Genomic DNA, 14,885 nt, shown 5'->3' with positions numbered 1-14,885 from the left:
GAACATCTACTTAAATTTTCATGAAAACTCTAATAAATTTAGTCTACAAGAAGTGAATTCTAGCAGTGTCATTTCAAATAAATTCCTATTTAATGTCTTTCAGACACGCACTACCCAGCATACCACAGCTTAAATTATAACTTCCTCAGTAGTCAAATCTATATATGCTCTTAAAACATACGCAGAGTTTAGGTTACTGCACTTTTCTTCACAGCTTGATGAAGACTAAGCACATACATCACTGGTTACTGCAGCTAATCCATGTTAGCTGCAATAACCTGATCACCCATCTATTCTTATTCTATTCTTACTCTAAGAAATTCTTGAATTCTCTTTGCAAGTAAATGGGAAGAGGGAAGAATATGTACCTCTTAACAAGCAGAACAAAAAAACAATGAGGTGACAAAACAAAGAGATAATTAGAGCAGATCAATGATTAAAAATCAGAAGTTCATAACTTCAAGCTCTTTAGTTAGTTCTCCAGATAACATTGTTTGCTTCTTCTGCACAATAAAGCAGTCAGAAAGCAGCTGATATTAGAGTTTAATACAATCCTATCTTTCTTTACAAGAATGACCGAGGGTATTAAAAAGCTTTATTTCAAAGAGCAGAAATATTTTCTGATAAGTGTTCACAACTACTGGAACTTGCATTCTGCTTTGACTTCTGTTATTAAGCTTATTCTAAAAAGGTTACCATGTGTTTGCTTCTAGGCATAAGACCCTCAAATTAATTACTATCCAATTCAGTATTAAGTCTGCCTCTACAGTTTACAAAACCCATCAGTTCTTTGAGGCTTAGAAAAAACTTAAATGTATATTATTAAAGGAAAAGTTGTAACATTGCCTTTCCAATCTAATGTTGTATAAATATGACTCTTTTAAAAAAATATCTGCGCATCAGTCCTCCTCATGTTAGTGGGCTTTTTCCTGTTTTAAGAATCTGTTTACTGACAGGTCAATACTTTTCATGCATAACTGATATACTGTGTTCTGTTCTGTACCAAAATAGAGTATTTTAGTTTAAATAAGCAGTTAGAAAGGATAAACAATGTTTCACTATAAATATTTAGCAAGACTGCTCTACTGCGTAATGCATCCAAGATATCTATTTTAAAGATATTTTTTAATATTTCTAACGAAAACAATATTAGTATACATATAACCGAGATTAAGCTCACAGCCAATTAACATTTTCTGACTCAATTTAAAAAGCTTTTCAAGGCTGCACATACAGAAGTCTCTAATACAGAAATCTGACTTCAAAGAAAGGGAAAGATTTATTCATGTAGTCTGCTGCACTACAGCATAGGTAAATACTTTGACAAAGCTCTACCTCTGCCTTAATAATGCTGTAATATTTCAGCTGATCATTTCAAGAAGTTGTGAGTACAATACTACACATAGGGACTTAGAATGGAAGTGCTTTCTTGTCAGAAATCACACACTGTGCCATTAATGCAGCAAACAAAGTAAGAACCACTTCTTTTGTTGGCAGTCTTACCTGGTTAGGTTGGCTGGGAAAACAGGCTCTCCTGGTGTTGAGATCCTCAAATGCTGAAGGCCTTAAATTTGCACTGTTGTAAGGTTCACTGGTTACTACAGTTTCATGTTGGAAAAGGTGATCTTTCATTAATGAACCTGATGTATTTTCTTGAGCAGTCTAAAATACACAAGAATTCTCTTTAAATTATTTTGCATTTATACAAAAACCACACCCAAACCCACCAACTTCATACATATATGCATTAATAGTCTACACAACGTGTTAGAGGCACCTACAAACACAATTTTTTAAGTATTTATAAGTAGGTAAGTATTTTCTTTACTATGAGTCAGCCTTGGAAAATAAGGGCTCCTTTTCTGCAGAGTGTACACAACTGGAGCATTAGAGATACACACCTTTGTAACTCACTTGCCCAGATTGAGCAGCTTCTCTAAGGAAGGAGAGATTAGCCCAGTCTCTGAGATCTTCTCTACCTACCCGCAAGGCTGCCTATATTTACAAATATACAATTGGAGGAAAAAATTTCTGATACTAATAAAGCAAAAGCTAGTCAGATCTTTTAATAAATTAAAAGCAAGACTGTTTAACAGATCAGCTGGAAAGGAACAGAAAGACAGTTTTAACATATACTGGCTTAATTAAAATATCTAATTACAGCAAGTGTGTATTAAACAACTAATGACTGTCTTTTTGAAATTAAGGTTATATCAGGCAATTTGATACAAAAATGAGACCATGTGGCAATATATAATGAGATATCTGCAGGATGTGTGCCACTCAGAATAAGGAAGAGGAAGTATGTTTGGGTGGAATATTGGCTTGTGAGATGATCCAATTTCTGAAAAGAACAGAAAAACAAGCAGTTCTTATTCTTTAAGCTTAACTGACTGGGATATCCTTAGGATACAGTATTGATAAAAATCCCATTGGGTTGCCAAAAAAATATACTGTACAATGTTTTGTTTGTATTGAGATATGCTGTAGTTAACTGGCTGTCATCATCTGGTAGCACTGAGAAAATTCTGGCATCATCCAACTTCCAGCAGTGTTTCAGCTTTATTATAAGGATTTGTACGTATCAAGAAAACATTTAAGGTGAAACAATAAAAACACTGCAGAAAATTAACTGAAACAGAGGCAAATTGGAAGTTCTGGCAGGTGAAGTACTGAGTTACACTGAATCATTAGTTTTCATTTATGTGGGATTACATAAGCACCGCACGTACATTAAAGCCTGAGGTACCAAGTTCTAAGACATCTAGATAAAGTGGAAGTAGCTGTTCTGTAGCTGATCTTCAGGAGAAAGAAAATCATCACATCACTAAGAATTTATATACTGTTCAGAAGCACTCTGAGTGGAAAAACATTAAAATCAGTAAATAATTAATGATCAGCTTTAATTAATACTATAAAGCATACATCCCATGAAAGAGAATAGATCAATCAGGTTAAAGTTCCACTGAAAAATTCTGAAGACATGGAAAACTCCAGAAAGAAGCACTTTTTGCAGATCCTTGAGCATGACACTACCACTAAGCAATCGACCCTGTTATTGTCAAAATTAAATTTTCTGGTCAAACACTGTTGACAAAGGACTACAAAAGAAATGTTGAAATGACTGGCAAGAGTTAGATTTCATGGATGTATGTTTATTTTAAGAGCAAAAAGCATTCAATATTAGGGCAATATCAAACATCTTCCTAGCAGGAGGTACTCCTGCAGGTACATTGCCCAATGACATAAAAAGCTTCCAAAACACTGGTTCAAACCACAGGAGAGCTGCATTCAGAATGAGGAAGAAATGCCTACAACTGTTTTTGGTTTGAGAATGTTATAAATGCTTACAAGCAGAAACTATTTAAGCTAGGAACATGCTTAACAGCTAGAAGCCATTTTACAGAAACCACAGTGATAAACACTACCTAACCCCCTTACCCCCCCAGCTATTATCAATTTGAGTGGTCTATGCAGAAGGATGAGAGCTGCAAAAACTACTACTACTTCCTCCCCAGGAAAAGATATGTACTACCCACAAGCCAGTCTTTATCCCTGGGTGAGACTTGCAACAGCCTGCATTATTTCCTGTCCCTGCAGGTGATCGCACCTTTTTCCTTCAGAAATAACCTATCCACACCATAGAGCAAAAAGGACAGAGGCACATGCTCACACAGACAGACACACTTCTCTTGGCAGTCAAGCAGGGCTCCACCTAATAAAGGACACAGGCACTGATCATCCATTACAGTGCTAACCACCGGTGCCAGATTCTGACGCGTGAAATACAAGCCTTCATCTTAAAGCAAGACCTTGTGCCCTACACGCAGCAATTACATAGGAATGTTTTTACAGAAATTCCACCACAGACACCACAATTCCAGCTAATTGTCTTCAAGGACAAATTTGGGGGTAGCAGGAGACAGAGAAAGGCATTTGACCTTTGTAAGGCAAGAACTCGGGAGACAGCTGTTCAGCATGCACAACGCTCAGCCTGCCAACCTAGACACTGCAGGTAAACGCACACAGCCGAAAAGCGAGCGGGTCAGCTATGGTCTTATTTAGCCTATAAATATTCACTATGCAGAACTACAGAAATGGCAGATGAGTATCCTGAACTCTGTACTTTTAATTAAAATGATAGTTTAGATACAGCCAAACCATGTTTATTAGTATCAAAAAAGCCTTCCTTGGATGACACTTCCTGCTCCAATGTGATTGTTTTATGACAACGTCATAAACACCTAAAACCCCACATTTATAATGGAAACACTGACAACCTGAAGCAAGAGGCCCTAGAAACAAAAATGCTATTGTATTGAAAATGCATTTAAGTAAAAAGCAAACGTGAAGTTTTCCACAAGAACTAAGCTCGGTATATTAGATATACAGAATATTACACACAAACACAGATGCACACATTCCCCTCTTCTACTGTCCAAAGCAATTACACCGCTCACATTCAATATCCTTTAACCACAGCCTCCGAAGTACAGTACTGGCATAGGTTATTCAGTATCATCTGTAAAGTAACCTACGCCAGTTTTTAATGCACAACGGAAATCTGGTTTGCTCCCAGCTGCTGGTATAATAATTACTGTCCTATGGTTGCTAAGAGATACTCTGAATTTTTTTCCAAGACTACTAAAACATTTCTGTGCGCGCAGGCAAAAGGATGCTGGGTAAAGCAATAAAATGACTCCAGCTGTAGCTCTCCAGCAGGATTCAAAGCCAGATGACAGCTGTAGAGAAAATGAAAACCAGACTGAGCTTCTCTTCTTCTTCAGATTTTCTTTCCTTATTCTCCCAGTTTGCCAGAGTTAAGTCTGGGAGAGAATTCAACATTGTTCTGCAAACATTGTTAGAAATGTTCTGCTCTAAGTAAGTTTAATGATTACACAGAAGGATGGATGAGAGACCACATTTCCGTTGCATCCCAGTTCTTGTATTTACTTCCCATGAGGCCTGAAAATCTGCTGTTTGATGCTAACCAACACAAGAAGAGTTTAAATGTTTTTTCCTTAATTTTTAAATTGTGAATAAATGATGCAGGTTTCAAAAACATTTGAATAACTTCCTTCTGCTTTAGCTATTTCCAAGACTGACAGAGCAACTACTTTCCTATTTGGCAAAAGAAACTCTATTACAATCAGGTATGTATTTCTGATATGGACTGAAATATTACCTAGATTACTCCGAATGTTTTGTTCAGTTTAAAGTAAAAAAAGAAGGCATTTGACATGCCTGTTTCTTCCAAGGCTCTTTGATCTGAATATATAAAGCATACTAGAAGTTTTTAGAGATTCCATGGAAGGAACTAATAAATTAAAACACAAAGCATAACTTTGAGGAAATAAGAGTGAGAGACGGAGAAGTAAACAGGCTGTTAGGGATACTGGTGATATTAAAAAAAAGTATTTATCCTCTTTTTCGAATACTACACCACAAAAACGCTTAACAAAACCAAGTAATTTTAGCACAATATATTATCAGATTATTTTAAATGGATAATATAAATTAGCTTTCCTTTTAGTTCTAGGAACTATACCTAGCCAATTTATTATGTGCACTAAATGTTGCTCATCTTTAGTGTTTTATCACGTAGTATTTTCTTCTCCATGCAAATAATACAGTGTCAAGGGTAAATTATTTCCCATTTCCTTACAAGTCATAATGTCAAGTTATTTTTGTAAAACAAAACTTGTGTGAACCTTTTGTTACAGACAATATAAATCAAATGGTCACTAAATAGTGTATTTACATAGAGACATACGAACCATTTACGTCCTCCTTGCATACACCAAGAGCACTTAAGATGTGTGTATGTTGCAGGCCTTTTCCCCCTTCATATTGGCAAAACCCCAAACGTATCTATTTCTGAAAGAACATGACAAACTTTTTTTTTTTTCCTTAAAATTTATCAGCCTTCAGCTTTCTTCTGTCAGTAGTAAGAAACTCTAAAGTGTAAGAGCTCCATTTCTTATTACTTCAAAACTGTTAAAATGTGTTGGTAGCCTATGAATAACACCAGTATGGCTGAATCAACAAAAAGAAAAAGAAATTAAGACTCAGCTGCTCTATTTTTCAGTTCAAAAGCAGGACTTACGCATCTCAGTATCCAAAACCCACATAAAAATACTTTTAAATGCATGAGCTCTAGATTTCATTTAGTTAAGAATTACTTCTAAGAAAATAGAACAACAACAACCAAAAAAATCTGATTCTTACATTTTGTCAGTTAAGCTAGATGAGTATTACAGCAAGAAGTTTGTATTTGGTAGACGAAAAGAATCTGAGCCAATCTTTGAACAAACAAACAAACTGACTTAAACAAGCTGCTTGTCTACTGCATTCAGAATGCTTGGTTTTATACAAAAAAAAAAATCCAAACTTCCTACCAAAAGAAATTCCGAGTGTATATTTCCATATAAGTATATATACATTCCCAGGATCCATTTACAAACATTTCAGGAAGTCAGACAGCTCTGGATTAACTCATTTGTTTATTTCTATGTGAAATTAATCTAGTAAGACTGAGGCTTATTTAGTGATATAAACAATTTACATATAATATGTTCATTAAACAACTAATAGTAATTGTAATAATTTAAGCAACCTTTACAAGCAAGTATGAACACCCTCAAGTGATGGTATTTTAATACTAAGATTTTAACATTATTTGTTAACAATGGAGCATCTAAAGAAGCTATAATGAAGCTATGTCTTCTTAAAATGATGAATTTGACTTTTAGTGAGAAGAATGCTTTCTCTGTGAGATTTTATTTAAGAATGTAAAAAAAAAGAAAAAAAAAAAGTGACCCAAGATACAATAGCGAGCAAAATGCTAGCCCAGAAAGCACAAGATAAGAGTTCAGTTTTTGGATTTGTATTTAAAAGTTGTACATACAAATTTGGACAACCCCTATCTCTACCTGCTACGTCTATAAATGTTAAAATACTTACTACAAGAAGGCATGGAGGTTTAACAGCAGTGCAAGTGACTAGAACAGAGGGTTGTGTTTTGATCTTATTTGGATCATTTTATTTGCTCTCTGTAGCACCAAATATAACCAGCCAGTAAAATAACTTATGAAGCGTGTTTTACTTTTTTCATGACTAATCATCTTCATTTAAAAAAAAACAACACTGTTAATGAAATTCTTGTACAAAGTACATACTACAAAGTACATACTACATTCATACTTCAAATATGCACTAGATCTAGGATTCCTGCTGTGTAAGGTGACTAGAACAGCACAGGCAGAACACCCTGACAGCAGATGATGCAACTCATAAGGACCTATTAAAATTAGTATTTTCCAGTGTGCCTTGATGACATCCTGGGGACTTTACCTACCATACTAACTAACAAAAAAAAAAAATTACATTGGAGAATACCAATACATGTGCTAGTTACTACAGGATATAGACAAAAATAAAAGTGCATTAACAAACGTGTTATGAAAAGTAAGTGTGAAATAACCCTTTTCGCTTTCTGATATTCTGCTACTTTAGAAACAACTTATGACTACTTTTTTTCATTAAATGGAGGAGCTCCACTGCTTGATCTTTTGTACTTCATTCCTTTGAGGTTAACAAATTACAATTTTGGAAGATTGTTCTGATGAAACAACAAACATCCCATTGCCCTCATATTCAAGGGTCAACTTGCTCTTTAACATTCTGTCCACACTCTGAAATGCCCTTGCATAGATATACTCCAAAACTTACTCAAAAACACTTATTAGAGATTTGGGAAAACAGCTTATAGAATGAACAGGGTGAGGGGGAAAAAAAAAAAATCATGAAGCCTTTTAGACTACAGTGGGGTGGGAAGAAGTGGCGACAAGGCAACATGACTCTTCAAATACATAATACATTATCTTTAAACAAAAAGGTCTTGCCAGTCTTTCAATTAAAAAAATACTGGGGAATCAAGTTCCATTTACAAAAGTATCAGTCTTGGAAGGGGAAAGGAATTAATTGTTTGAAGGAGACAAAGGTAGTCTTGATGACTAGATCTGGTGCCTGTAACTAAAATGCTGTAGCCTTTTTACACTAACATTCATAACTCTGCAATTATGGGTTCGTTATTGATACATAAAACTTACTTAGATTAAGCACAGCTAAATCAGGGTGAGTTCAGCCTTCCTTGCATTTCCTTCCCTCTGCGCCTTCTGGTATAGTCATTGACAGGCAATTGTAGTATCTTTTATTTTACTTTGGTATGCAGAGATATGGTAAGAGAGATTGGCTAGCTTTTTTGCTTCTGTAAAGCACATATTTCTTGCCATCTATCCACAGCACAAATCCACAGTTAAGCAATGTGTGTTGTGGTGAAGTCATGAAATACGTTTTCCTGTCTGGAATGCAACAGATAATTCTATCAGCAGTTTTTCTACCAAACGGGATTGTATGTACCTGTATGTTATATACAGAGAGTATTTTTTAAAAATATATGCAGTTATTTTTTAAAAAAATATATAATATAAAGTAAATCTAAATCACCTATTTACGTATCTAAATATATCTATATTTACATCTATACAGAATAGATGATGTCCATTTTCCCAATAACAAACTTTGTAAATATAAAGAATCACAGATATTAGCTTCAATTTTGGCATCCTCATATAGAAATGTAGTAACTAGGCAGCATAATCAAGAGGTAATTAGTTTCCTCTAATCTCATTAGGCCTGTAGAAATTGCTCAATTATTAATCCTTGCAACAAAGCATGTTTAAACAGGTCTATTAAAAGCTGATTAAGGACTGCATTAACTTTGGCACATATTTCCTCCATCCTGTCAAAATCTTATTCCTATTTTAAATCCAAAATATCTAATATTTATAACAATTTTTCTTCATAGTGCCTTAAAATAAAGCACTGCAAATAAAGAACAACAGGTGGTTGCACAGCCAACTCTTACACAAAGAGATACATTTCTTCTACCATAAAATGGAAGGAAATCAGGAGACTCTTCTGCATTACCACTGCATTGCAGTATCCTTTTTAAATACTTGACTCTCAATCTCCTATCATACTTTGATTCTTATCCGTATCTTCAAAGTAGGCTGCTAATTTTCTTGATTTTGTATTGCAGAAGTTCTACACTGCATCTGTCTACACTGATAAAGAATTTAATATTGCATAAATAACAAAACTCTTTCCCTCAAGAAACCACTTAGGAATACTATCAGTTTTCTGAATAGTCACCAAGACCCCTGAATCAACTTGTTTCTATATCAGCTTCATATTAATTTAAATATCTGCACTCTACAAATAGAATTTATGTGTGAATAAAGCCAAGATTTTCCCTGAAACTGTAAATAGGAAAGAAGAGATGAAAAGCACATACAGACACAAGTAGGTTTTTAGTCAGCTACATTACAACTATTTACTGTATATATGTATCCATAATATTTGTTTATACTGGCTTTTTGCACATCAGTGTTACAGTACTTCGTATGGTATTTGTGTAATATTTTAACTCTGAAGCATAGTAGGAGGTCAGTTTTTGCCTCTTATGCCATTATAACCTATAGAAATTGAATGGTGCAAATAAGGATCAATAAAAATCTGAATCTCAACAAGTGACTGCTTTATCTTCGGTGTGCTTTTTAAAACTATCTGAAGTTCCACTCTGGTTTGGATTAGATTCTTTTAACCATTATTTCAGCATCTTTTCAACTCTAGCAATGGAATGTTAGAACCATCTATCACTGCAGAGTGAAATCTAGGAAAACAAATAGGATGTGCATGTAAAAGAAGATTCCTGATCCTTCCTTCCCCCACTGCCCCCCCCAGAATCTTATTTCATGTTCCCATGAGTTCAAAGAGGACACATAACCTAGACCAGACATTATAAACTTGAAAATTAAACTCAAGACAGTTAATCATCCTATTGATTAAATACTGACTACTTAGTTTAGGACAGGCAATATTTTAAGTCTTCTAGATAACTGTTCTGGAATTTATTTCATTAAACTGAATTTTGCTATTGCTCTTATTTTGCTTATTCTCACTAACGAAAACAAAAATTGTTCAATTAAATTCTTCCAAAAGCAACCACACAATTATTTAAAAAATGTAAATACTCACTTGAAAGCAGTCTTCTGCCACTTCAACATCATTTTGGGAGGGTGGATAACCTACAGAAAAGTTAAAAAAAAAAACAAAATAGACAAAGTTATTTTATTTTTATTTAGTTTACTGCTTCCAGTAGTCCACACCATCCTTCAATATCCAGCTATGATGACACAAATATGCTTGTTTACTTTTTTAACCAGTGGATCATTGTATTTCAAGTTGATATTAATAAGTATCATTCATTTCTGCATTCTGTAGTTTATGTACTGAGTATTCCTGGCCACACTCCTCTATCTTGTTCACATCTTTCTTGTAAAAGCATTTTCAAAGTCATTGGAAGTCAGAACAAGGGAATATCTCTTGTAGCATTTTGAAAATTAAAGGTAGATACATTTGCTTGGCATGAATGCACACTGTGCTACATTTTGCTATAAATCAGCAAAAATTGCAACTGTAAGACCCTAAGAGAGAAAAAGACTCGTATGTTGTCTAATTATTTCTCTTGCAGGGATATGGATGATATCGGCACAATTCAAAAGAAGTCATTCTAGTATGTCAAAAAGCAGTTCACTTCAGAAACATGTTTCCCCCTTTGCTAAGATAACACACATTACATCCCTAAGTTTACAGCACATCACAGCACAGAGTATTTTGTTTAAGTTTCTCCCTTTGAGTCACTTTCTAAGCCTGACAGAGATGTTCTTTCCATTCAACAGACACCTGGTCCCTTCCCTCTATCCCTCTCCCCATCCAGCAATATGTTGATTATATTTTCATCTCAGAATAGAGGCTTGACGATCTTCTTCAGTTTGCTCACTAGTTTCCATGAAGTCAGTGAAGCTCTGGAAGCAGTTAACCATATTACTATTAGAGTAAATTCTTCTACTGTCTCATATGAATCTGTCTTCAGAACTATTCTGTCAGCAATTAGTAAACAAGTAAAACTACTAACTGAAAACATGAGCAGATGAAAAGAGAACTCAATAGCTTATCCTCAAAGAACACAGAAGCTGAAACAAGCTCCTGAGAAGAAGATCCAAGTAAGATACTATAACACTCTAGCTGCCTCCATTTCTTCATCTCTAAAAGAAGAGGCAAGGCTTTATTACGTAGGGATGTTTCAAGGAATTACCTTATTAGTGTTTGTGAAAAGATTTTAAGACACTTGGATAAATGGCACTTTAGAAATGCCAGACGTACTATTTAAAACCGTTAAAATCTCAATATGCCATAGGTCAATCCACATCCTTAAATACTGTCAGCATTAATGTTATGCAAAGTGCTTTGACTTACTCCATTTGCTAAAGAGTCAACATCCCCTTGGCCCCCTTCACCTGAAATATGTACCTTGAGAAATATCCTCTACCGCTCTGCGAATACCTCTGTCAAATGCTCTTGCATCAGCAGGACTCTGAAATGTGAGGCCAAACTTTTTGTCATCAATCTTCCAGTGGTAAAAAGTAGGAGTAACTTTGTTATAAACGAGGTCCTTCTTCAATGTGCATTCCAAGACCACCTTCCAGAAAGAAAACAAGAGGAAGAAATACCACTGACTAATACATAAAATTTGAGAATAAAATGTAGCCTTTGTGAATTACCTGAAAACATACATCATCATAAAAGCAGATAAAAGTCTGTTAGAATTTCTTCCTGTTTAAAGTATGTAATTTTAACTTTGTTTTTATTATGGCCAAATTATTCAGTAACAGTTGTTGATAGGTGGTATGGGTTCAGGACACTATTTACATACTGAGTGAATCTTCCCAGCCTTAAAAGTATTTCATACCTGCAGCAAGCACTTCTGTCAGTACAGACTTGCTAGAAGTTCAAGACCTTGAAAAAACATTATTGTGCTGATATCAAGTATTACTGTATCACTGGAAATTTCACTTGTATATTTATTCTGTAAAATTTTTGAGCACTGGACTAACTTTATGCTGTTTCCAGGCTGTATCAGTTTTTCTCCCAGAAAGGTTACTAGACAAGAGAAAATAATACAAGATAATTGTTTTAAAAACTGAAATTAATCAAAACTAAAGTATTTTTGTATGTATTACTGCCTGTATCTAGACACAAATATATTTATTGCTCATGGTCAACTATAATAAAAATAATAATTATGAATAATTAATAGAATTATTTGGCTAAAAATCATTACAGGTACAAGCACATGGCGTTACGAAGCAAAGTTGTTGTCTTCACATAATTTCTCCACTTTAAATTGGCTGCCTTTCAAAATACATTCACTCACATATTCCATCTACCTGCAAAAAAATATTTTTGCAACGTTGTTACATTGACTGTTTCTTGACTAAAAAAATCCGAGATGAAAAAGAAAGTACGAAATGATAGGCACTGCTCTGCTCCTGTAGCACTAGGTATAATAAAATGCACAGCAAGACAACCTGTATCTCTATATTACTACTAGATTCTGAAAACCTACACTGAGGTGAATGAGGAATTTTAATACTCTGTCATTTCAACATTAGTGTATTTTCAGAATTTTCATTTTTAATTGTTAAACATGCAGGTTTTTGAGGGAAAAATACAAAATTTCTTAGAGCATGTGGGAAAATCAGGTTAATTATACACATAACAGAAAAAAAACCTAAAAAATTGTATCTAGATTATTCTTACGTGTTCTTCATGTTATTCCTCTCCTTTCCTGGTCTAATTATCACATAGTTAAATAGGTTTTTTTTGTCCTGCTTTTCATTATTAATCCCCCCTATCCTACAACCCACCACTAAATCAGCTCCTCCTGAGTTTTACTGTCATTTAGCTGTGTCTCTAGAAGGATGACATTCTTTCTGCATCTATTTAGTCTTTCAGCATTAAAATAATTTTTGTTACTCTGCTGTGAATTCCCTAAATGGTCAATGATATATAGGTACAACTGCCTGCAATAAATTATAGGAAGGAATCTGTTTGCTTTAGATGTGCAGGAAACGGTGTGTCAGAAAAAAAAAAAAAAGTAGTATAATTCTAATGTGTATTAAATAATTGTCCTTTGTTCCTTTTGATGATTTTAAACTTGCTTCCTCCCAAAAAGAGGAGGAGTTAAAAATTAAGATTTCTCGCATCACTGCATTTTCTAGGTCTGAGAGCACTTTTGGAGGATCTCTACTATATTAAACATCAACTATTTCACACTATATTTTGTGTGCAGTTCACTCAAAGTATTAACAAGAAGTACTGCAATACCGATTTTTTTAGCATCCGAATGAACAGCCGTTCCCAAAGGAGTTAATCCAGATTACTTTATACTGAAAATTCATACCTGGATAGCAAATATTTTTCAAAGACAGTAACACTGGAGATAAACTAGTGGAGTAAAACTTTACTGAGTAGAAGCTATGATTTTCAAAGCCCAAACCAAAGCAGAAAACCCCCAAATAACATCCTCAATCTGAAAAACATTGCTACCACCCATCCCCACGTCCAATCCTCACAACATTTTGGAGGCCAAGCAATTGTTAACAAAACAAGCAAACATCCTATCCAACACTGTAATTGTTTCCAGCTTGATTTAAAGAAAAAAATTTGAGAGGACAACACCGATTTTTCAGATCTGAAGTTGTATGAAAACAGACCAGTTAACACAGTAGATAAAAGTGGTTAATGGCACTGAAAAGGGAAAAATTAGTTGCATCAAAACTGTATGCATTATCAGACATAAGAACCCATACAGGGCAAGACTTCATGCCTGCCCCACCTGAGAGAAAATTCAAAAACTGTATGTCAGAATTAGCAGTGTGACACAAATCTATGAATACTCAGCCTTCGATAGTTTTTGTTGCATCCAGAAATACTAACAACCCAATCCAAACAAAATCTGTACCAATCATTCCCTAACGCATTTTTTCCCCAAAACCTACTCCTATGCTTTGCAGCAACAATGTTATTTTTCCCCTATTAAACATAATGCTGTCACAGACTTCTTTATGCTGAAGCATGCAAATTATCACTGAGGGCTGGGGAAGAAGTATCCTAATACACCTATCTCCAGAGCCTGGAAACAGAAACCAAGCTTTTAGCAATAAAGTCTTTGTTGGGGTTTTTTTTTTTTTTTTTGTGGTGTTTTGTTTTGGGTTTTTTTTTGTTTTGTTTATTTGGTTTTGGTTTTGTTTTTTTCCTGAGTCGTCAAACATCCAATACTCCAATTATTTTTTACTGCACCTTGCCATGGTTCAGAACTCTCCATATCATATGTGGAGATGGTATCATACCCTCCCACATGGTTATCAAAAACTGCCTTCCCAAACCTCTTTAGGTAGACCTTTCCCAAGATTTCCAGTCATAAGCATAACAAAAACCTGCAAAATTGTAAATCAAGTGACTACAGCTAAACCAAACTGCATTTTTTAATAAACATGAGATACTGTTCTGAAGGTTTTCTTCATTTGAAGGGTTAATATAGAACTTCCATGTCAATATGAAGCAGTCACCTTAGGATGGAATGGGAAATGTTGCAAAGTACTCAGACTCAAGACAGAAGAGCTCCAGATCCACAAGACCAAGATCTAAACTCCCAGAGAATACATCAGGCTGTATATGTCTACTTACTACTATCTAATGAAAAAAACCTTTTATATCCAGATATTAAGAGCAACACTAATGAGTTCATAACTAGCCATAAAAATACTTGCTTGCTCCATGTTTCTTTTCTCACTTCTACAAGCTCCATTCCTTAAAGATACTAAAAACTGGCTTGTGCAGAAAAGATGAATCTCTAAAGTCAGAAATTTTAAACTTCAACACTTCAAATATTTTTAAACAAAAATAAGATGTGTATT

General features: G+C 34.6%; 1 protein-coding gene across 2 annotated transcripts in view; it reads right to left on the bottom strand.

Annotated features, from left to right (window-relative positions):
- The window catches only part of SPRED1 (sprouty related EVH1 domain containing 1), a 64,972-nt gene that overhangs the window by 8,413 nt on the left and 41,674 nt on the right, over nucleotides 1–14,885 (bottom strand). For both annotated transcript variants that reach the window (XM_086749427.1, XM_086749428.1), the window contains exons 3-5: nucleotides 11,437–11,605; nucleotides 10,102–10,151; nucleotides 1,504–1,662 (exon numbers count right to left, since the gene is read on the bottom strand). In XM_086749427.1, coding sequence (XP_086605553.1) covers nucleotides 1,504–1,662; nucleotides 10,102–10,151; nucleotides 11,437–11,605 — 378 coding nt within the window. The remainder of the gene's footprint in view (nucleotides 1–1,503; nucleotides 1,663–10,101; nucleotides 10,152–11,436; nucleotides 11,606–14,885) is intronic.

This window comes from Chlamydotis macqueenii, chromosome 5, assembly GCF_036417535.1.
Source record: "Chlamydotis macqueenii isolate bChlMac1 chromosome 5, bChlMac1.mat, whole genome shotgun sequence".
Classification (NCBI taxonomy): Eukaryota; Metazoa; Chordata; class Aves; order Otidiformes; family Otididae; genus Chlamydotis; species Chlamydotis macqueenii.
Note: the sequence above shows the minus strand (reverse complement) of the source record. Positions and strands in the feature narration are given on the sequence as shown.